At 37.9% G+C, this 25,531-nt stretch overlaps 1 protein-coding gene across 2 annotated transcripts in view; it reads left to right on the top strand.

The window, feature by feature from the left end:
• The window catches only part of LOC103041981 (ral guanine nucleotide dissociation stimulator-like), a 94,441-nt gene that overhangs the window by 12,831 nt on the left and 56,079 nt on the right, over positions 1–25,531 (top strand). The window contains exon 1 of one of the 2 annotated variants that reach the window (XM_049466354.1): positions 9,556–11,450. The exons of the other annotated variant lie outside the window; for it this stretch is intronic. Within the exon in view, the coding sequence (XP_049322311.1) occupies positions 11,355–11,450 (96 nt within the window). The 5' untranslated portion in view covers positions 9,556–11,354. Of the gene's footprint in view, positions 1–9,555; positions 11,451–25,531 lie in introns of those variants that run through there. 2 annotated transcript variants of the gene reach the window in all.

Below are 25,531 nucleotides of genomic sequence, written 5' to 3'. Positions count from 1 at the left end.
TAACTTTGATCTCAGTGCCAGTGATAATAGTACTGATAGGACACACACACACACACACACACACACACACACTGTACTGTAGTGGGGTTGTTTTGGGAGGTTCTGTGCTGGTGAACGGCTGAAGGAGGTGAAAGGTGAGCGTTAAGCTCGGCGATGTGTTTTTTCCTCTGTCTGTTATTTGTCCTCCGGCTGCCCCCCCACGGCCCCGGCGCTCCGGTTGCTACGGCAACAGAGCACAGGGCAAAACCTCCGGAGCAGAAAGAGGAGAGACTGGAATCGGGCCCAGACGCTCTATCCGTCTCTCTATCTGTCTATCTGTCTCTCTATCTGTCTTTAACTCTCTCCGTCTGTCTCTCTCTCTCTCTCAGCCTCTCTGTCTGTAACACTCTCTCGCCCCTCTCTGTGCTGTTTTACTCTCCAGCCTTTCTTTCCATCTTTCTTTCTTTCTTTCTTTCTTTCTTTATTTCTTTCTACCTCTGTCTTGTTATATTTCCTTTAATCTCTCTTTCTGATAATCTGTTTTTCTCATTCTCACTCTTTGGTTTTGTTCTCTCTATTTCTTGTTTTCTTACCTTAAATCGTACCTTGTTTTGTATTCTCTCTCTCTCTCTCTCTCTCTTTATCTTTTTAGCTGTCTTTTGATCTTAGGTCTCTGTTCCTCTTTTCATTTCTTTTCTTTCTTTTTCCATTTATCCAGTTTTCTTCTCTCTCTATAACTTATTATTTATTCCTTCTGTGCTTTCGGTTTCTTTCTTTCTTTCTTTTTTTCTTTCTCTCTGTCTTGTTATATTTCTCATTTTCTTTTCTCATTCTCTCTCTTTGTTTTTACTCTCTCTATTTCTTTTATTTTCTTGTTCTCTCTTACCTCTAATTTTTCATCTATTTTTCTTTTTTCTTTTAATAGGTCTATTACATTGTTTTGGATTTTCTCTCTTGCTCTCTCCCTCTCACTTTCTGTTTAGCTGTCTTTTTATCTCAGTTCTGTCTACTTCTTTCCCTTTCTTTTCATTTTCTCTAATTGTTTTTCCTGTTTGTCATCTTTTGTTAACTCATCATTCATTCCTTCTTTGCATTAATTCCTTTATTTCTCTCTGTCCTCTCCTCACTGTCTGATAATCTTGTTTTTTTTTGCTTTTTGCTTTTTCTCTCTATTTCTTTTATTTCTTTCCATTTCTTTCGTTCTCTTTTTTCTTTATCCTGTTTTTTCCTTTTCTATCTCCAACTAATCATTTATTACTTCTGTGCTTTTAGTTCTTTCTTTTCTTTCTCTCTCTCTCTCTCTCTCTCTCTCTCTCTCATCACCAGTCTCCTGTACCAATCAGAGCGCTGGATCTGAGTGTCTTTGTTAGTGAGCTCCTGCAGGAACAGCGTGGTCTGAGTTCTCCAGAGCTCACAAAAGAGCTGGCACACTGACCGGGCACACAGCGCACTTACCTGTATTCACCAGCAGATGGCACAAACCTCCATATAAATGTGTGTGTGTGTATATATGTGTGTATATGTGTGTGTGTGTGTGTGTGTGTATTTATTATTCAGGCTGCACAAACCCCTTTATTAAAAGATAAATAAGCAGGAATTACAGTTTTAAAGGGAAGGCATTGGGATGTCCGGGGAAGGATGTATACTAGTGCATCTCAATAAGTCCTGCTGGAAAATGACTGTGGCTGTGGACAGCAGCTGGTGAAGAAAAAAAAAAAAAAATATATATATATATATATATATATATATATGTGTGTGTGTGTGTGTGTGTGTGTGTGTAATTGCTTTGCTATGCTATTATATTATCATTATGTCAGTGGTGTGGCATTTATTGGTCTTAAAATGACAATAATATCGTTTATCACAATAATTTCTGGGACAATATATCGTCCACAATTTTTTTTTATTGTGAAAGGCCTACTGCCAGTTAATTTAGAGAGTTTATTTTCAGTATTTTGAGTACCTATTACAGTTCTGTCTGTGTGTAAGCATGTGTATATTCTTTTATACGTTGCATATATGTATTTTTATATGCTATAATTGATCTGATGCAGGCTGATCAGTGTGTGATTGAGATTGAGGTTCTGGGAGGGAAGGAGTCCGACTGAAAGCTGTTGCGTAATAAGGGAGAGTAAGGGGACTTCTGCAGCTGCTAAAATGACCTGTTTTTCTTACTGGCAGTCAGCACACACACACATGCACACACACACACACACACACACACACAGACAGACTTTGTTTTGTCAGGCTTGTGTAGAAATATTAGATGATCTGTGTCCAACCGTTGTATAATAGCCATAACTCATTGTATGTGAACTTTTTCTAACCTCTGTCACAGTATGTAGAGCTTTAACTCAGAAACGGATGTAAATGCAAGTCATATTTATTAAACAAATAAATCTAGAAACCAAAAAAACTGATATTAAACAAACACAAGCTGAAAGAACTAACAAAACAAAAAGAATGAGGACAAACATGAGTTGTCAACAAAATGCACAAGAGCAAAGAAAGCAACACTGAAACAAAGGGGCTAACTATATACACAGACAGACAAGAAACACCTGGAGAGGATAACAAGGGGGCTGTGTTACAAATGAGACACATATAGGAGCATTAATGACAAGACAGGGCTTGGGCACATGCTTGATTTTTTGCACCAGGAGTAAAGCAGCATGAAGTTACCCAAAAGCAGTGCGTAAGACTGGTGGAGGAGAAAATGATGCCAAGATGAAGCATGAAAACTGTGATTAAAAACCACCAGGGTTATTCCACCAAATATTGATTTCTGAACTCTTAAAACTTTATGAATATGAACTTGTTTTCTTTGCATTATTTGAGGTCTGAAAGCTCTGCATCTTTTTTGTTATTTCAGCCATTTCTCATTCTCATTCTTCAAATAAATGCTCTAAATTACAATATTTTTATTTGTAATTTGGGAGAAATGTTGTCTGTAGTTTATAGAATAAAACAACAATGTTTATTTTACTCAAACATAAACCTATACATAGCAAAATCAGCGAAACTGATTCAGAAACTAAAGTGGTTTCTTAATTTATTCCAGAGCTGTATATATATAAAAGATTGTATCTACGGAAAAATGTGCGGATGTTTCTATATAGCTTTAATATAGTCTTTAATATTTAAATATTAATATTAAATTTACAGTGTACACTGTACTTGTTATACACATGTTCATATGGGATATGAGGCATCCTCTTTTTTTTCACACTCATCAACAATGAGGATGAACGAACACACACACAGACACACACACACACACACAGTATGTATGTGCGTTTGTGATCTCATTGTTGCTGGAGTGGGAAGTTTTGGCTCATTAATGCATGCAGATTGATGATCTTTTCCTGGGCCTCATTAAGTCCGAGTTAATTTTCCTCTCGCCCTCTCTCTCTTTCTTTCTTTTACTTACACACAAACACACACACACACACACACACACACACACACACACACACACACACCCATGCTCACTCACGTATAGGCATATTGGTTGTGTCATGCACAGCATGCTGTATCTCCTCTATTATCTTCCTCACACTAATCTAATTAGCCTTCTGTCTCTGCTGGTGTTTTCCATTATACTGTGTACACTGCTACACACACACACACACACACACACACACACACACATATCTGAATGTCTGGACCAGAGTCCACACTAGGGTTCATGTCTTTGTTACATTGTATTTTCCTACATTAGATCCGTATAGTTTCTGTTTCACACTGCATTTTAGTTTAGTGAACAAACTAAATAACTTTAGTGCTACAAACTGTCGTCTTCATCAGCTATGTGGGCGGAGTCTGTCTCTACACTTCAAATTAATAATTGCTTTGTTTGTCAGGTGTTGTGCTGAATTCTAGCTCTCTGTCAGAACTGGTCAATTGCGGATCGCGCAGCTGGATATTTGGCGTGTTGTTGTGTCTTTGGTATGGTGGATTTGTGTGTTGCAGTGCGTTTATTTGTGTGTGTGTAAAGAGGAGGCACTGTTGTCAGGGTTTTAATCAGTCAGTGGAGCACTTGTGTTTCCTGCCGCCAAGATAGAAACACGCCATATATTTACCTGAACACACCTCACTTCCAGACCACCACACCCATCAGTGTAAATTTATTCCTAAACTCTAATGCTATTTTAATGGCCGTAAATATAGACTGTTGACGGGTTGTAAGATAGCAATGAGCATCGTGACACGTCATGCACAGGGTGTATGATAAGGTCTCATTAAGGTCTCCCTCGAATTAGAGATTTTAATCTCAAAGGACCTCCTTGATAATTAAAGATTAAATCAATAAATAAAAAATAAAGGTAAAACTTCTACTTTTGCTGGAGTTGTGTTTTACCTTGAGTATCTCTACTGTAATTAAAGTACATGGTTTGTGATTCTCATCCGCCAGTTATATTAAAACCAGCTTCTGATCGCTGTGCTGTATCATATTCCTCTCTTATCCGGACTGTAGGCGAGAGAAAAAGCGGGCAGTTTGTGATAAAGCTGGTTAAACAGCGTGAGCTCATCATCTGAACACATGCGCTCGGCTTTAGTGCAGCACTCTGCCAGAATGAGCTCAGATTTCTACTTAATATCAAGAGCTGCGTTTTGAAACAGTGATGTCATATACAGATGGAGGTGATTATATGGCTGTGCGTGTGTGTGTGTTTGTGTGTGTGTGTGTGTGTTTGGACCAAACCCTCAAGGGTGATGAAATCATAGACATTTTGTTGTTTCAGTGAAATTACCTTATTCCAGTTGTGGGTAATAAAAAAAAAATAATAAAAAAACACCAACAACATAAACATGAAACTGTTTCATCAGATCATGTGACTTTAAAGTGAAGAATTGAGGCCTTCTGTTATACATGATCATTTAAAAAAAAAAGTATCCAGCTTTTGTTGGAGTAACTGTCTCTACTGTCCATTAAGGCTGCACGATTTTGGAAAAAAGTTACATTGCAAATGTTCTTTTTTCGACGATGAATATCACAATATTAAACAATGCAGGGCCCATGACGTCTCATGTCCGGACCAATCAAAAGCTGAGTCAGTGCCGAGCTCAACTCAAAACCCAGGAAAACAGCAAAACAACAGTAATCATCCCTTTAATCAGCATTTAAATGACGTTTTAAAAGGTAAATAAGAGCGTTTGTTTTTCTGGGATTAAAAGCGTGAATTCAGCTGTAACTGGAAATATCTGCACTGCTAAACTGTGCTGGACTGAGGTGCACAGCTTTCCACACGTGCTCACGTTTACAAGCACGTGCCCAACCATGTGGATGATGGAGGCCATGCGGTTACCGCGCTCCTCCTCCCCCTCTCACACTTCTCAGGCAGCAGCAGTCTGTCACTCACACAGACACAGAGACAGAGCTGTGTATCTACTTCTTGTGTCAATTAAACATTGAATTAAAACATTGCAACATGACGTGTTTGATTTAATTGCCTTAAGTGACATCGCATATCACAGTTACGATGCTTAAACGATATATATCGTGCAGCCCTACTGTCCAGAGACGGCTTTCTACTAGATTTTAAAACATTTGCTGTGAAAATTTGATTGCATTTAGCAACAAAAGCTCAATGCATTTTTTAGAAGGGGTGTCCATAGATATAGAGACATATAGTGCAACACACATATCCACATATGACTTGGCCATGACATGTATTTTTGACCACACACACACACACACACACCTGCCATTTCCTGTCACACTGCTGACACATATAGCACTCCCATATACTAAACGTGGACAGCTTGTTCCTGTTTAGGTGTGTGTGTGTGTGTGTGTTTGTGTGTGTGTGTGTGTGTGTGTGTGTGTGTGTTCATCTGATTGAGTTGATGAAAAGTAAATGTAGGTCTGTGTTGAGTTTAAGTGGACAGGTGTGTCTCTGCTGTGACACAGCTATAATATCTATAATCTATAATAGTAAATAGTATATACTAAATGCTAGTAAGTCAGTGATCAGTGTGAGTGTCTACCTGTAATTAACTCTATATAACATTAGAATACTAAACCCAAATAAACATTAATAATAAAGTCAGTGATCAGTGAGAGTGTATATCTATAATTAACTCTGTATAACATTAGAATACTAAACCCAAATAAACATTAATAATAAAGTCAGTGATCAGTGTGAGTGTCTACCTGTAATTAACTCTATATAACATTAGAATACTAAACCCAAATAAACATTAATAATAAAGTCAGTGATCAGTGAGAGTGTATATCTATAATTAACTCTGTATAACATTAGAATACTAAACCCAAATAAACATTAATAATAAAGTCAGTGATCAGTGTGAGTGTCTACCTGTAATTAACTCTATATAACATTAGAATACTAAACCCAAATAAACATTAATAATAAAGTCAGTGATCAGTGAGAGTGTATATCTATAATTAACTCAGTATAACATTAGAATACTAAACCCTAATAAATATTAATAATAAAGTCAGTGATCAGTGAGAGTGTCTACCTGTAATTAACTCTATATAACATTAGAATACTAAACCCAAATAAACATAAAGAATAAAGTCAGTGTTTAGTGAGAGTGTCTACCTGTAATTAACTCTATATAACATTAGAATACTAAACCTAAATAAACATAAAATATATATCGTTTTTTTTATTATTCATGTTTACCCGCTGGGCATCGTGTAAGGTCGTCAGTGAAAAGGTGAAAGGTCATGTCCTGTTTTGTGGACGCTGGGAGCAGGGTTGGTTGTTGATTGGTTGTTTAGCGTCATCAGGAGGAGGAAGAGGATTTTCCTGTCCTTCACTGACCTTCCTCTCTCCTGACAGACACTTTCACTCTCTTCCTCTTCCTCTTCCTCCTTTCTTCACATTCAGCTCACAGCTTTCTTTTACTTTCTTTTTCCTTCCATTTATCTTGTTCTCCTCCTATTCTCTTTCTCTATCTGTCTGTCTCTCTCCACAGACGTATTGTTTTTTGTCTTCTTTTATTTATCTCTTAATATCTCGCTCCCTCTCTTCTTTCTTCTCTTCCTCCTGCTATACCCTTTCCCCTTACTCTCTATCTCTCTCTCTACATCTCCATCTGTCTTTTACTCTTTATGTTCTCCTCCTTTCTCTCTCTCTTTTTCTCTCTCAATCTCTCTCTCTCTTTTTCTTACTATTTCTCTCTTTATGTCAAGACTTACTGTTTTTTTCTTCTTTTATTTATCTCTTTATCTCTTTTCTCTTTTTATTTATCTCTCTCCCTCTCTCTCCCTCACTCTTCTCTTTATTCTCTACGTCCTGCTATATCTTTTCCTACCCTCACCTCACTCTCTTTCTCCATCTCTCTTTTACTCTTTTTCTCCTTCCATTTTTCTTTTCCTCCTCCTCTTCTCTTATTCTCTGTCTGTCTCTCTTTACATTTCTATTTCTTTCTCTTTCTCAACAATCTTACTGTTTTTCTCATCTTTTATTTATCTCTGATTATCTCTCTCTTTCTCAAAAGTCTAACTGTTTTTCTCTGCTTTCATTTATCTCTCTCTCCCTCCCTCTCTTCTTTCTTTTTTCCCTCCTGCTATACCTTTTCTCCCCTCATTCTCTCTCTCTCTCTCTCTCCCTCCCTCTATTCTTTCTCCTCTCCGTTCTGCTTTACCTTTTCCCCTCACTCTCTTTCTCCACCTCTCTTCCTTTCTGTCTCTGTCTCTCTCTCTATCTCTCTCTGTCCCTCCCTCTCTTCTTTCTTTTTCTTCCTTTTGCTTTACCTTTTCCCCTCACTCTCTTTCTCCACCTCTCTTCCTTTCTGTCTCTGTCTCTCTCTCTATCTCTCTCTGTCCCTCCCTTTCTTCTTTCTTTTTTTTCCTTTTGCTATACCTTTTTCCCTCACTCTCTCCCTACCTCTTTTCTTTCTTCTCTCCCTCCTGCTATACCCTCTCTCTCTCTCTCTCTCTCTCTCTCTCTCTCTCTCCGTCTGCCCGCTGTTCTCTGGTTTCGATGGTAACAGTGAAGCATCTCGTCTCCTGAATTCTAATGCGTCTCCCTCAGTCCCTGCTGTAATCCAGCCGTCTGATTATTCCTGCTGTTTCTCTTTCTGTCTCTTTCTCCTCTTTACTCTTCCTCTCGTGTCGTTCATCCTTCAGTCTACGTTAGTTCTGAGCTGTTGTGTCGATCTGCTGGTCTTTTAAATGGACTGAGAGAGATGTGGGGTAATTAGTTAGAGATCTGAGTGGAGAGTTTATTATGGGAGGAGTCTAGCAGTTTTTGATAAAACATTGTAGTCAATCAACATAAAGGGCCCTATTTTACACCCTGCACAAGGCACGTTGCAATGCTCATTGCTATCTTAAAAAATGGAAACAGCGCTTCTTAATATATCTACACTGATGGGCGTGGAGGTCTGTAAACGAGGTGTGTTTAGGTACATTTCTGCCGCATTGCTAATTTGCTACACAGGTGTCAACAGGCAGATGTTTATTGCTATCTTGGCAGTGAATTATCACAGCCGTATCCCCAACACATGTACAACAATAAACAAAGTACTAAATCAAATAACATTGCTGTTCCTGTAAATGAGCTGCTCACACTCTTTCACAGAGTGAACGAAAGGGTCAGTTCACTTTACTGAGAAGAGGTGGACACGTCCAAGATTTTTTGCGCTGTTAAAATAGCAATTTGCCAAAGTCAGAGAGCACCTGGCTCTCAAAGGGAATGATGAGCAAGGCCAAAACACACCTGTGATTAATTAGTGCATTGCTTTTTGCAAGTTACCAGCTGTGCAAGTTGTACTTTTCCCATCATTTAGATAGCAAAGACACAGACACAGTGACAGCTCCATCTCCTTCTAGACATTTTTTCTCGTCTTGTTTTTTCCTCCAGCTTTTATTGGGATTACTGTACAGATCCAGGATCAGCCAGGAGCTCAGAATCAGCTAGTTTTAGGCTGATTCAGGACATGCTCACGGGAGCAGCCGGACTGAAATAAAAAATGTAGTCATCACCTGTTGCATGCAATCCTAATCTCCTCCTACAGCAGTGACTCGGCATCAGATCCAGAGTTTCAGAATCACAGGAAAACCCCTTTTTATTACACTACCTGTCCAAATGTTTGTGGACACCTCTTTTAATAAATGCATTAATATACTTTAAGCTGCAGCCATTGCTGTTCTAGTCTCTGTAGCGAAGTATTGCCAACAAAATAGAACAATGAATGAGTTTAATACAATATAAGATAAACATTTACCACTTTATGAGCTTTTTAGGCTTTTTTATATATTATATATTTTGGGCAGCTTTTGTAATTTAATTCACACACACACACACACACACTTAAATACACACACACACAGACATGCACCATGGTTTATTATTACCTTTATACCTTTATAGCTCATACAATCATAAATTCTCTTAATTTGAATGTTGTCTCGGCCCTGTTGTTAACACACAGACTGAAGTCCAAAGTGTGTGTGGTGTGTGTGTTTGTGTTTGTGTGTGTGTGTGTGTGTATATGTGTGTTTTGAATACCTGCTTTTTCACTCCTCCTTCACCCTACATTCCTGGAGGCTGGTATTCTGACAGCATGTTGCCTGTGTGTGTGTGTGTGTGTGTGTGTGTGTGTGTGTGTGTGTGTGTGTGTGTGTGTGTTACAATGCCATAGACAAGACTAGGCTTGCCAATAAGTGTGCACAGTAGTAGCGAGACGAGCTCAGAACGAGAGAAAGAAGCTCAGCGACCCAGACGTCTCCCGTCTCTCTCTCACCTCCCTTCAAGCATAATAACACTGAAACGCAGCAGCAGAGGAACGAAGGAGCCTCAGAGCGAGAGGAAGAGAGGGAGAGATAAAAGACGAGCAGTGGAGGACTGATATCCACAGTACGTCTTTCCTTATTTCTCTCACGCCTCCAGTGTTGCCTCTAACACCATGAAAACACTAAGAGGAAACAAGAAAACACTGAGGAGACACTGCAAAAGTGCTGAACAAATACTGAGAGGACAATGAGACGACACTGAGAAGATACTGAGGAGACACTGTGAAACTAGGAAGACCCTCAGGAGACGCTTAGGAGACATTGAGAAAATACTGAGGACACACTGAGAAAACATTAAGAAGATACTCTGAAGGTGCTAAAAAGACAATGAGGAGACACTGAGAAAGCACTGAAGACATTTGGAGTACAGTGAGAAAATACTGAGAGGACAGTGAGGAGACACTGAGAAAACATTGAGGAGAAACTGTTTAAGGTACTGAGAAGACATTAAGGATACACTGATAAGACACTGAGGTGACACTGAAAAGATACTGTGGGCACTGAGAAAATATTAAGGAGACACTGAGAATGCACAGAAGAGACACTAAGGAGACACGGATGAGACACTGAGGTGATACTGAAGACATTTGGTGAACCTGGGAAAATCCTGAGAGGACAATAAGAAGACACTGAGGAGACATTGAGGAGACACAGAGATAGCGCTGAAGAGACCCTCAAGAGACGCTTGGGAGACTTTGAGGTGACACTGAGAAGATACTAAGGACACACTGAGAAAACATTGAGGAGATACTGTAAAAGTACTAGGAAGACATTTAGGAGACCTATAGATAGCGCTGAAGAGACACTGATGAGACACTGATGTCACACTGAGATAACTTTTGGAGGACACTGAGAAAATACTTAGAGGACAATGAGGAGACACTGAAAAGACATTGAGTAGTGCCGGAGATAGCGATGAAGAGACCCTCGAGAGACGCTTAGGAGACACTGAGAAAACACTGAGGAGATACTATGAAAGTACTAGGAAGACATTGAGGAGACCTATTGATAGCGCTGAAGAGACACTAAGGAGACACTGAGGTCACACTGAGAAGACTTTTGGAGGATACTGAGAAAATACTGATAGGACAATGAGGAGACATTGAGGAGACACAGAGATTGCACTGAAAGTCTGAGAATACACTGAGAATATACTGAGATACATTAAAAAGACATTGAAAAACACTGAGGACACAATGAGAAGATGTTTTTAATGAGAAAACTTTCTCCTCACTTCTCTTTCAGCTGTATTATTCCCTGTAACATATAGATAACATGCTGAGAGGAGCCTGAGAAACAGAGAATTAAAAATATATTTAAACTGAGAAGATTCTGAGGAAATTCTATATAAAAAAGTGGATGTAATTTCTTCATTCTGAGAACTTCTGAGGAACCGCTAAAGAAAAATATATATGAATATAGAAGTCACTGAGGAAACATCTTAGTAAAATACCAGCTGAGTGAGAGCCAGAAAGGAGAACCTAACTTTTGAGGAACTATTTTGAGGAAATCCTGAGAAAACGAGTTTCTGGAACTTTCTTTTTTGAGGGTTTTGTGGTCTAATCTGTAGCCCAGTTGGGTGTCTCCAGTTTGGGTAGAGATGGAGTCAGGCTCGGGCTTCAGCCTGCAAAAAGCTCTGGTCCAGCCTGTGAGGATGTGCATGCTGGACTTCCACCTGTCCATCCTCGATCATCTGGTAGGTAGTGCATAAAGTGACTTTACTTAAAATGTGTTATTATGCCTATATGTGACAGTTTGTTGGTAGTGAGTGTGTTATATAGTATATAGTGTGTGTTTATGCACCACTGTGTGTGTAGAACAAGTATAGAGCAGTGTATATGTGTATATAACTGGTTGGCAACTTTAACTAAGGATCTTTATGTTGATGCTTATCTACAAAAAGATTTACGCATCTGAGGGGAATTTTATGTAGCAAGACTTTTTAGTTTGTTAAAAATTTACTTTATGTATTTACTTTAATTTTTAAATTAGTAGTAGTAATTTAATTTACTTCCTAAAAAATGTTGTACTTTAATAGTTTAAATACACTATATTGTACTTTTTTTAAAAGTATGATCAAAGTTTACTTTTAAACATTTGATGAAAACATAATATTAATGTACTTTAAATATATTTTAAGTAAGTAAAAAAAATCTGTTAGTATATTTGCAGCATACTTAGACATTTCTCAGTATGTTTTAAGTACAATTACAATTACAAATACATTTTTTTTTCAACAGGAAGTACCATAGTTTAATGTGTAGTTTCAATGTTTCATGGCCACTTTTTTTATAAAAAGCATAAAAACATGCTAGTACAGTTAGTTTACAGTTAGCTAGCTAACTTTCCGGTTCCACCTTAAATGGTGCAACAGATGGCAGAGGCTGCAGCATTTAAGGTGGAATAGAAAAACAGAATTAGAAATATTATGTAATATAAGCTAATTATTTCAGTTCCCCATTACAGAGGAATTAAGAAATGAAAATGGTAATAATAATTTATTGCTGCATCACCTGCCACCTTTCTGAAGACGTACTAAAAAAGCTCTAAAGTTATCTACCATATTTTTCGCACTATAAGTTGCACTATATTGTAAGGCACACTATCAATGAACGTCTAGTTTCACACATAAGGCTCACTGGATTAAAAGACGGATTTACGATTTTATGGGAAAATGAAAGGATTTTAAGTGCACCTTATAGTGCAAAAAAATACAGTAGTTAGCGAGCAGCAGTTAGGTTGCTGAACTTTATCGCTCCACTGCTGTAGTAGCTATATCTGTATCAGGTTGTCCCAATTTTTTAGGGGGTGGAGGATTACACTCTAAAACAAGGGGGAAAAGTGCAAAAGAGAAATTGGATTGGGCCCCAGTGTCTACACCTTGGCTACACCTTGTAATCATTTACATATCTGCCTGTTTTGCAGCAATCTGGGTGCTCTATTTAGGTATTTTGTGAGTCAATGAGTTTGTATTATATGATCATACTGCCTACCATAGATTCAGGCTGTTGTTTTCTTAAATTTGAAGTCAGTAAATAAGCAGAAATGTGCGAAATGCACAAAATCCACTCTGATCTTCCTGATAATGCAGCAGCAGATGTTTAAAAAACGTTTTACAGCAGAGAGAGAAAGAGCTAGAGAGGTTTGTTCTCCCGCCCTCCAGCCTGTTCTTATGGAGCCGCCTGTTTTTCCATGGCAACCGGTCACAGTGTTCACCAAAGCAACTCCTTGGTGACCCTGGCTCTGCCTGTGTGTGTGTGTATATATATATGTGTATGTGTGTTTGTGTAAATGTGGGTCCCTCCTGCTAAATATATTCTGGAACTTGTGTGTGTATGTGTGTGTGTGTGTGTGTGTGTGTCCACACACACACACACACACACACACCGCTATTATACATTCCCTGACGTTCTGAATGGATGTTGCCCCAGGGAACCTGAACCCATGTTTTCTTTCCAAGTAGGCTAATCGTGCATGCGGCACACGTGCACAACTTTAGCCCCATCAATAACGTTCCAATAAGCAATAAATGACAGATATATTTCTCTACATTTCTCCCGGGGTGGTTGTATTTCTGGCAACTGCTCACATAAGCAGAATGCTTTCAGGGAGTGACGGACGCATCAGCATGAACAGCACCACCTACACATGTAGCAGCGGTGAAGTCATTCATTTCTCCCACTGCTGTACTCTATTTAATTCTGCTGCACAGCAAAGGCCTGTCAGTCAAACATGCACATTTTAGTAGAAAAACTACGAACAGGAATCAGATATTTCTTAAATAGGTCAGATAGATCAAAGCAGGGACTTTTTAAATCCAAACTTTGGTGAATATTTAGTAAAAGGTCCAGTTTCAACTATAATTTAAAAAAATGTAATATATATATAGATATTTTTTGACAATTTTTAAAAAATATGGGATCTCAGGGCCCATGATGTCACCAGCCCCGCACTCTGTCTCGCGTCCGGACCAATCAAAAGCTGAGTCAGCACCGAGCTCAACTCAAAACCTGAGGAAAACAGCAAAACAACAGTAATCAGCCCTTTAATCGGGCATTTAAATGTCTTTTTAAAAGCTAAATAAGAGCGTTTTTTTGGGGGGGGGGGGTGATTAAAAGCATGAATTCAGCTGTAACCGGAAATATCTGTATTTCAGCAAAACTGTGCTGGACTGAGGTGCACAGCTTTCAACACGTACATTCACACGCTCCACCTCCCCCTCACCCTTCTCAGGCAGCAGCAGCCTGTCACTCACACAGACACAGAGACAGCGCTGTGTATCTACTTTTTGTGTCAAGAATCAAAACATCAAAACATAAAACATGACATGTTTGATTTAATAGCATCACATGTCCTGCAATGTGACTATTGCAAAGATTGCGCTGACGATGCTTAAACGATATATCGTGCAGCCCTAGTATATTTTGTCCTTTTAATGGGTGAATGTGCACCAAACTGTGGCTCCCAGTTTGGCTTGAATTCATGCACTGTTATACCAATAATACAAGTAAAACCCACTCATTAAATAAAATTGAATGAAAACTAAAATCATTAAAAAAATTATCTTACATAAAACTATTACTAACTGCTAGTTAAATATTACTGAATTACTGTTTTCTAATAAAAAAAAATCCATATTTTCTGTCTTAAAACTAGTCTATTATTTACTGTGAAGCTTTAGGTGTATTTATTGTATAATTATTTTAGTTTGCAGTTTATATTCATGCACTAAATATTCTGTAATATTTTTTGCTGCATTATATTATTTTATGTTATATTATTTATTTTGCCACATTATGATTATACTGTTATACTATTATACTATATTCCTGAAATTAATTAATTATTTTAGTTTTCCTATATCACCAAGTATATCGTTATCGCAAAAATACCCTGAAATATTGTGATATTATTTTAGAGCCATATTGCCCACCCCTAGTGTCTATATATTTTCCAATGCATGGAACTATGTGTGTGTGTGTGTGTGTGTGTGTTTATTGCTATATTTACCTCACTGTGGACTGCAGGTGTCAATCAAGCACCACTGCCCCTGCTCACGTGTCTCTGAGATTGGTTAAGAAGGGATCTGCCCCTGCAACTGAAGCCATGTGTGTGTGTGTGTGTGTACATCGGAGGAGGTGTTTGCTATGGCTCAGGCAGTGTGTGTTGTGTTGTGCTGACTCACTGCTGACTCTTGTGTAAGTAATGGATTGGTTATGCTGCTTCTTCAGCTTTTACATCAGGATGTTTTGCTGGAACATGTGTTGGTTAGTCAGTGTTGTGACAGCAGAGCTGCTCGGTGGGTCGATACTCTGTTAGAGCTGCGTTACTCAGGAGTGAGAGGTAGTTTTAGTTTCGTTTGGATCCATCATCACTAATTGGTAGAAGTGAGGAGATTCCCATTGCTGATGCTAATTACTAATTAAAAAAATAAATAAATAAATATTTTTACCAGAAATGCCAAAAAAAAAAAAATCTGAAATACAAACTAATTATTTTATTGTTGTTTAATTGTTTTATTTGGATCCTCATTCGCAATAATCGCAATAACAGCTATTCTTCCTTTGGTCCAACAGACACAACAAACACAACAAATATCAATCACACGGCATAATAATACAGAATATATATAGACTGGTTTGCATGGGTGATCACAAGCCATCAAGCCAAGCTGAACTACTTAAATTTTTGCACTAGGAGTAAAGCAGCTAAAATAAAGTTATCCAAAAGCAGTGTGTAAGACTGATGGAGGAGAACATGATGCCAAGATGCATGAAAAAAAACTGTGATTAAACCCCAGCGTTATTCCACCAAATATTGATTTATGAATATGAACTTGTTTTCTTTGCAATATTTGAGGTCTAAAAGCTCTGCATCTTTTTTATAATTTCAGTCATTTCTCGTGGTCTGTAAATAAATGCTCTAAATAACAATATTTTTATTTGAAATTTAGGAGAAATGTCTTTAGTTTATAGAATAAAACAACAATGTCCATTTTACTCAAACATGAACATATAAATAGCAAAATCAAAGAAACTGACTCAGAAACTAAAGTGATCTGTATATATAAATAAATACAAAATATATAGATAAATAGTATAAAAGTAAAAAATATATTAAAAAAAGATACTGCATAATGGCTAATTACTATTTTTTTTCCATCCCTAATTCATTCCGTTTTCCATTTAGACAGGAATTGAACTACTAGTGACTATATATATATTTAAGGCCTACAGAATATTATGTTACGTGATTTATCAGTAAGTAAACTCAGCATCCTCTTTCTGAAAGGGTTGCCAGATTGGCCAACTTTGAATCCCCTTCTGAGAAATATCGGGGTAATTACTGTAAACGGGTCTGGCCTCTCTCAGGCTGCTATTTGGACTGTGTTTCTGGCAATTACGGTATGTGATTTCGATTTTCAGCTCTTTAAACACTGAGTCACTGTGGCATTGTTTCGATAAGCTTTTGCAACATCAAGATTTATTTATTTAAATCCAGTGTTGCTGGATTAATTTTTCACCAAGATCTTGCAGCAGCATTGATGATGGTAGAGTCTGACCACTGCACAAAGCAGCTCTTCTCCATCCAGCACATCCCAAAGATTCTCAATGAGGTTAAGATCTGGACTCTGTGGTGAACTCTCTCTCAATCCATGTGTGAAAATGATAAATGATGATCTCATGCTCCCTGAACTCTGAACTCTTTCACAATTCCAGCACCACGAATCCTGATATTGTCTTATCTTGGAATATGAAGAAAAAATATCAAAATCCATTGATTCAGGAATAAGCTGGTCTATATTCAGTATATTCAGGTAGTCAGCTGACCTCATTCTTTCAGCACATACTGTTGCTGAACCTAAACCTGCAGACCAACTGCTGCATCAACCAACCAACACATCATTTGCTTTTTTTTACTTTTCTGACTTTTTGTTTTTGGCCAGTCAGTGTATTTATAAATGTAATAATTATAATAGTGCTTTAAATGTGGTCTCTTGTCAGACAGGATGTTGTGAGGTGTCTGACTGTGAGAGGATGAATTCTGGAAAATAGAGAAAACTCAGTTTGTCTGGATTCTTTCTTTCTGTGCGATTGGCCATTAAAGTCCAGCAGACAGGTCCTATTATACAGCTCTGATCGATTCAGACAGCAGAGTGCTTTAAGACGGGGGGATGGAGGGAATGGATGGAGGAGGGGTTCTGCTGGTCTATTGTTTTGCTAAATTGCAGATGATGAAAGTGCTTTCTGAAAAACAATTAGAGAAGCATTACTGAAGAAACTGCAGTGTCAGAACCCAGCCGGTCGAGCCATCACTTTTTATCTTTTAGATTCTGAAAGAGAGAGAGAGAGAGAGAGAGAGAGAGAGAGAGAGAGAGAGAGAGAGAGAGTGGGAGAAAAAATAGATGGCAAGAGAGAGAGAGAATATGTTAAATAACCAACCAATTAAATCAACCAACCAAGTGAAGTTTAATACAAACCGTAAATTAATAAATTGTTGTTGTTCCTTTATATTTGTCTTTTTCAGGGTTCCCACGGTTCCTTAAAAAAGTCTTAAAATATCTTACATTAAATCCTGGTAATTAAGGTCTTAAATTGTCTTAAATGTACTATAAATTGGCTGTAATATTAGTGGCAAGCTAGCTACATAACCAAGGAGAGAACTAAGGTTAATGGAGAGCTAGCTAACATTAGCAGCGAGCTAGCTACGTTACTAAAGTGAAAATTAAAGTTAGTGGAGAGCTAGCTAACATTAGCTGCAAGCTAGCTAATGGTACTGAGGAGAGAACTAAGGTTAGTGGAGAGCTAGCTAGCATTCTAATGGCAAGCTAGCTACGTTACCGAGGAGAGAATTAAGGTTAACGGAGAGCTAGCTTACATTAGCATCAAGCTAGCTACATTACCAAGGAGAGAACAAAGGTTAGTGGAGAGCTAGCTAACATTAAGGTGAGCTAGCTACGTTACTGAGGAGAGAATTAAGGTTAACAGAGAGCTAGCTAACATTAGCTGCAAGCTATCTAATGTTACTGAGGAGAGAACTAAGGTTAGTGGAGAGCTAGCTAGCTTTAGCGGCTAGCTAGCTATGTTACCAAGGTGTGAATTAATGTTAGTTTCTAATACATTAATAAATTATTTTTTCCCAAAAAAAATTCTGAATACATTTTTGAGGTCTTAAATTATATTTATCAAGGTCTTAAAAAGCATTAAATTTGACTTTTAAAATGGTGTAAGAACCCTGTTTTTTTTGTTTTTCTTCTCTCTTTTTTATCTTTTCTGTTTTCCCCATCCGTTCCCCCCTTTTTTGCGTAATATATTTTTCTTATATTATTGTGTATCTAATATAACACTGTATTAACACTAATAAAGATTGGTCCTCTGAAAAGGGGGGGTGGTAGACACAAAAAAAAATAAATAAATAAATAAATATATGCTTAACATTGAATCAAAGTTGAATAAATGTAAAATCGATGTGCACAGATCAAATCATATATTTGTTTAAAATGTTATATTCTATGTTTACAATTAAAGTTAATAGTAATATAGTAAATTCACTATTACTACTGGTTCAGATATTCCTGTAGTGCAATTCATTATTGCACAATTACCTGAATAATATTTGTGCTTTTTACCTGTTACATCTGTACATTTCACATTTTATGTTTATTATAAATCTTATATCTTTATACTGTTATATATCCTATATCTCGCATCCTGTTTATGATATTTTTTTGCTTTTAATTATCGTTCTTTGGTCTTATTGTGCTGCTGTAATATTTTAATTTCGCCCTGGGATTAATTCAGTGATCTATCTATGATTTCAGAGATCAATGTTGTTTTAATGTTGTATAAATGATGGAAAAATGAACGTAGGTTTTGGGTTTTCTGGACAGATTCAGTCGTGCTGAAGCTTCTGCCAGGGTTTCCTGACTGGCCGCTGTTGTGATTCCCTGTGACATGTGATAGAAGCTCTATTGTTTGTGTGATATCGTCTGTATACAGACGGCACTGTTGCTGATCTGGGTCTCTGCCACTCCTCTCCTCCAGCTCTGTTTGAAGAGAAGATCAAGGCTGTTGTCTTGTTCAGATAGGAGATAGATGGCCGCCTGTGGTGCGCTCTCTGATAACCGCCGGTTGCCGTGGTAACGCAGTGGTCATATCTCAGAGAGCCGTGGTGACGTGGTCAGAGTGTGAATGACCCTTTGACTCCGGCCTCAGTCATATTCCAAATATAAAACACACACACAGGCCTGAGGTCAGCGGCTATTAGCCCGAACACTCAGAGCTGAGTGACTTCACTGAATCACCACACATCTTACCCCCACCTCTGACCTTCTGCGTTTCAAAGAAGCAGAAACAAGTTCAAGATGGGTCACAGTCAGGACTGTCCAAACAAAAGAGTGGAAACAGCATGTCCTACTGATATATTAATGTATTGAATATATTTTTTGCAATACTGTATTAGTTTTCCTGCTTAACAAACAGACCTCTGCTGGTTAGGGGTGTAAGAATATATTGATATATCTATGTATCACCAATTTATTTTTGCAATACTGTATTAGTTGTTCTGCTGGGGTGTAAGAATATATTGATATATTAATGTATCACAATATTTTTTGCCACACTATATTAGCTTTCCTGTTGAGGTGTAAGAAAATACTGATATATCGATGTATTGCAAATTTTTTGCAATATTGTATTTCGTTTTCTGCTTAACAAACTGACCCCTGCTGGTTAAGGGTGTAGGAAAATATCAATATATCCAAGTATCGCAATATTTTTTTTGCAATACTGTATTTGTGTTCCTGCTGGGGTGTAAGAAAATATCAATATATCAATGTGTTGCAATATTTTCTTGCAATATAGTGTTAGTTTCCCTGCTGGGATGAAAGAAAATACTGATATATCGATGTATTGCAATACTTTTTGCAATACTATATTAGTTTTCCTGCTGGGGTGTAAGAAAATATCAATATATTGATGTATTGCTATATATATATATATATATATATATATATATATATATATATATATATATATATATATATTTTATATTGTATTAGTTTTCCTGCTTAACAAACAGACCTCTGCTGTTTAGGGGTTTTAGAAAATGTTGAGAGTCGTCTTCTATAAGCTACATAACAAATAAGGTGTGTCACAGTAACTATATATTGTCCCAGAAATAATTGCACAAAAATTAAAAAATATATTTTTTATTTATTTATTCATTTTTTGCCATTGATATAATTATAATATAATAGAATAGAATAATAGACCATTTTAAAGACAGTGAACTTTATAATCTTAAGATTGTTTAGATTTTGGGATTGAAATACAGTTTTTAAAATATTCTTAATAAACCAATACTAAATAAAATTAAACCACTGTTTTTAAAAAAAACATAATGGGAAACATTGCAGAAATGAGGTAATGTGCATATATTATATGTTAATTTGATAGTGTAATTATTAAGAATTGTTTAATACCTTAAGTTTAATGAATTTTTAAGGAGTGATGAATGTTGTTAGCAACTCTAGAGCCCAAAACAGACCCTTACACTTTTTGTTTTTAGGGTGAAATCAGTAAAAACAGCCCTAAATCAGATCCTAAATCTCAGACCAGAGCAACACATGTGACCTTTAACCCTGTTTGTTAAAGTAGACACTTACTGAAAAACAACTATAAGTCAGGGCTGTCAAAACAAAGTAGTAAACAAGTATAAAGGCAGAAACTGACTGTCTATGCAGGTACATATTCAGGTACAGTGAGCAGTTGATTTTTTAACATGCTAACCACTATATATGGTATATAAGTATTATTGAGATTTATCACGCTAATGCTAGCATTTGCAGTAGTTTTTTCATGTGAACAGGCCAGTAAATAGCCTGTGCTCTGGTGTTCCTGGCCTGTTTTAAAGGCTGTAGTAATAAAGTTGTGTAATGTTCTAGCTAACTCTGAACAGATGCAGACAGCACTGCGGGGTCCCTGCCTGTAACAGCCCCCCGTTTGTGCGCTTTGCATCAGTGTGTGTTAGACGCAGCTGTATGGGGGATGGAGCTGTGTGGGACTGGATGGAGCCAATCAGTGAGGACATACAGTCAGTCCTGTTTGTTAACATGGATGTAAGGACTGGCTTTTGTTCAGTGGGTACTGCCTTTTTTATTTATTAATTTATTCATTTTACAGCATGCACAACCTCAAAATGCATATTATCTTGCTTTTAAAACATTTACCAATTTTTTAAAACTAATTTTAACACCTAGGGCCCTATTTTAGTGATGCATAGGTGTTGTCGGTATCTTAAGGGCTCAAAAAATACCTCTTGGTTTGCTCGAAACACACAAAAGGCCACACAAGGTTTTCATTCCCTTTAAGAACCAGGTGAGCTCTGACTTTGGCACGTTCGTATCTTAACAGTGCGGTGCTTTTGTGCGTCTCAGCAGAGACAAATAATGAGCTGCAGGTTCACACTGTGAAGATACACCAGCAGCTCATTTAAGGGAACAACAATAATGTTATTTTATTTTTTATTCTGTTTATTGTTGATGTATAAGTTAGGTTTGCACTCTGCAGTGTGTCCATATGTGTGTTTAACGAGTGGGGGTCTACCTAAGATAGGAATGAGCATTGCAATGTGTAACATAGAGCCCTTAACATTTAAAGGCACTCAATAGTGCAATTCTAATCATAAATCTACATAAGCAGTGCAATTTTAGCCATAAATTGCCCCAGCAGTGCCACTCAAGTCACACGTGAGTAAAATTTGAAAGCTATAGCTCAGCTAGTCCTGTACAGACAAACAGTTTGTAAAGAGGTATTCAGCATTAGAAGTAGTAGACATATTATACCTGTTTTTACCAGGTTTATAACATTCTTTAAACAAAATTTTCTTACCCTCTCTTAAAAACTCTTACCCTTTTTTGTCCCTTTCAGAATGAGCCATTTAAGGGCTCTGCCACTTTTACACACTTTTAAAACCCCCAGTAAATCACCCTTATCTGGATAAGGCTTTATCTATACCTGTCGTTTGTGTGGTAATTAGATTGGGGGGGGGCTTTGATTGTTCATTGTCCCCCTAAGTCCCCTAAGTCAGCATATTCCAGTATTTATTTGTTTAACTTATTATCCTCCTTATTATTCACCCTGTTCTTTCAACAAGACAATGCTAAACTAATTTTGATTAGGGGTGTTGTGCCGAATTCAGAACCCCCGCCAGGTAAAGCACCCTCTCTCAGGTGCGCACGCACATCTTCTTGGCTTTAACTTTTTTGAAAATACCCAAGATAGGGTACTAAGCTGCGCTGACTCTTAAGAAATAATGAACAATATTTATGTCACCTGCAGCCTCTCCCATGAGGGGGTGCTTTTTCTGGCAGGGGGTGCCGTATTGGACAACTTCTTGATACCAGCGCTTTAACTTTACTTAAAAATAAGCTCCGGGAGGGGGTGCTTTTCCTGGCGGGGGTGCTGAATTTGGCATAACAGGGACTTTGATTGTTTATTGGAATTCCTCAAGTCCTCATGCAAGAAGACAATGTAAAACAACGTCCTGCACAATTTACAAAGGCATGGCCACAGAAGAAGAGTGTACAGGCACTGGATTGGTGTTTGGAATGGTACTAGTAATGCTATTGGCTCCTATATGCTCAGTAGAGCTGATACTGAGTACAAAGTGAATGTATTCATTTCTCAGAATCACTCTTATCTTGATAAGGTTACATCCGGTCCTGCTAAGTTTGTGGTAATTAAATTGGAGGCTTTGATTCTTCATTGGAAACCCCCGAGTCCACCCCACCTGGTGCCTGGCACTGAGGGAAGAGCATGGCTGCTGTGTAAAAGCGGGAAAGTGGGGTTTTCCTTATAAATATTTCCAGATCATCAGTCCTTCAGCTTTTAGATAGGAGTTCCTGGAGTTTCTAGGAACTGGGCAAGAGATAAGGAGAAAGAGGAAGATTTAGAGCTTTGGAGATGGGTCAGTCTGTGTATGTGTGTATGTGTGTGTGTTGAGTGTGTGTGTGTGTGTGTGGTAAGTGGTAAATCAGCTCTTGGCTTGCACAGAGGGTGGCAATGCAAACAGCACTTTCGATTTACGAGTATATCCCTCTTTCTCTCTCAAAGAAGAGATTTCAAGTAATCGGCCAATCAGGTTCAGGCTGGATCAGACAATTAGATGTGCTTTCCCACCAAAAGAACTCTTGAATTAGAGTTCTTGAATTAGTTCCGTTCAGGTTTATAAGAACCATGGTGCTTTTCAGCGAACCAACTCATGTTTCCACCAGCTTTAGTGAAACCATCAAAACATCACAGCATACCTCATCAACCATCATACAACAGTGGGCGTTGCACAGCAGTGGTGAACAGAAGTGATCCTGGTTCACACTGAAAAACCTAATATTCTTCGGTTCCCACTGTACATGAACGTTCCTGGTTCTGGAACCTACTTTTGTTGGTTTTCATGCATCTTGGCATCATGTTCTTTTCCTCCACCAGTCTTACACACTGCTTTTGGATAACTTTATGCTGCTTTACTCCTGGTGCAAACATTCAAGCAGTTCAGTTTGGTGGTTTGATGGCTTGTGATCATCCATCTTCCTCTTGATTATATTCCAGAGGTTTTCAATTTGCTAAAATCAAAGAAACACATTATTTTTTTAAAGTGGTCTCAGAGCTGTATGTGCAATATTTGCTACTGGTTCTACATGGGAACCAAATTTCAATGTTCTGGCTAAAACTATAGGAACTTTTTTGGGAAAAGTTTATGTACATTTCTGAATGGATGAATTTTTTGCCTATTTGCCTCCAATTCCAACTGTGGGCTATAAGGGTATAGATCCCTCAGTTATTGAGCTGTGAAACAGTGAGACTGTGTTCCCTGGAATGGTGTCGCTCCATCCAGTACTTCTGGGATGGATGGGTGGGGGAGTTTACAGTGTGTTGGAATATCTAACACTGGAACTGAAACTGAAATATGATACTGCTCTACATCATTCAGCTCTGCCTGGCGTACAGTGTGGCCATCTGTTTAATGGCACATTAGTGTGTGTGAGTGTGTGTGTGTGTGTGTGAGTGTGTGTGTGTGTGTGTGTTTAAAATAGATAACATTAAACATGCTCATTATAACCAAGGTGGTCTCTGCCCGTCATTTGTGGATGTGGATTCCCACCACCAGATACAGAAATCGAAAGGAAAGAAGAGGGGTTTATTGATGTAGAGAGAGTGAAAGAGAAATAGATAAAGAGAGGGAGATTAGGAAAGGAGAGAGAGCAGAAGAGAGGATGGGAGAAAGGAGGAGAGGGAGAGAAGGTGAGAGAGAGGAATGTATTGGGATGGACTGAGAGAGCGAGAAAGAGAAAGAAGGAGATGAAAGAAAGAACTGAGCGAGCGTGCAGAAGAGATGGGAGGATGGTAGAAAGGAGGAGAGGGAGAGAGAAAAAGCAAGATGTTAATGAGCTCCTTTAATAGCATCGCTGTCCAATGAAAACCAAGTGTCTCCAAAACAGCAACTTTACAGGAGAGAGAAAAAACGTCTGAACTTGTTTTTTTTTTATGCATCTTGGCATCATGTTCTTTTCCTCCACCAGTCTTACACACTGCTTTTGGATAACTTTATGCTGCTTTACTCCTGGTGCAAAAACTATTTCAAGTAGTTCAGTTTGGTGGTTTGATGGCTTGTGATCATCCATCTTCCTCTTGATTATATTCCAGAGGTTTTCAATTTGGTAAAATCAAAGAAACTCATCATTTTTCAGTGGTCTTATTATTCCCCAGATCTGTATTTATATATAACGAAAGGACTGGTGGTGGGGGTGGGGGAGTAAAGATAGAGAAAGGTTATGAGACGTCCTCAGATGCTGATGGAGACTGATGAGAGTGTTTACTGTAAAGCAGCGCTGAGTCACTGTAATGATATCAGCCTTTATTTCATTAGCACTGATGATGCTACGCTACACTCTAAAAAACAGAGGTACGATATGAGTACTTTTTTGTACTCAAAGGTACACTCTTCATAATTGTACCATCAAAGGTACAATACTGGTCTTTACAGGGTCAGATTTGTTCCCTCTGAAGTACAAAGTATTTTCTAACAGCAATAAGTACAAATTTGTACCATTTAACCAGCCAAAGGGTACATTCAGTATTCTGTATCACTGTACTGATAAACAATATATATTTTATTTGCACATTTTTTATTTGAAAGCCAGACAATTTTGGATCATCAAGTTTTTGAGTCATATTTAGTTGATGCTAATGTTTATAATCTTTATAATCTTTACTGGCACAAAAACCATGGGTACAAAAAAGGACTTTCACTGAAAGGTACTTTTTTGTACCTCAATATAAGGTACAGCCCCAGCGACAAGCTTTGTACCCTTTTAGGTACAAATCTGTACTTATATTTCTTAGAGTGTATGCAGAGGCTATAGGCAGGGTATGAGCTGTCGGCTTAATTACCTAAGCATTATATCCAGCACTGTGTGTGTGTGTGTGTGGATTGATAAGTGTGTTTCTTGCTGATGTGAAGCATTCTTATATCTTTAACATTCCAGCAGGCGTACCAACAAACCACAGTACAGTGTTTCTACCTCATATATTTTGCAAGGTATGGCCAACACAATTACAAACCCTGCAGAGGGCTTTTAATTTGAAGTGAGGGATGTAGGGAAAAAAATGGAGCTGTTTAGCTATGATTGCTTATGTCACGTCCTGGCCTTGTCTCCTGTCTCAGTAGTTTTCCACCACTGTCTCATTCGTAGCTCCGCCTCTTCCCCAGGTGTTTCCA

The sequence above is a fragment of the Astyanax mexicanus genome, chromosome 17 (assembly GCF_023375975.1).
Source record: "Astyanax mexicanus isolate ESR-SI-001 chromosome 17, AstMex3_surface, whole genome shotgun sequence".
In the NCBI taxonomy this organism is placed as follows: Eukaryota; Metazoa; Chordata; class Actinopteri; order Characiformes; family Acestrorhamphidae; genus Astyanax; species Astyanax mexicanus.
Note: the sequence above shows the minus strand (reverse complement) of the source record. Positions and strands in the feature narration are given on the sequence as shown.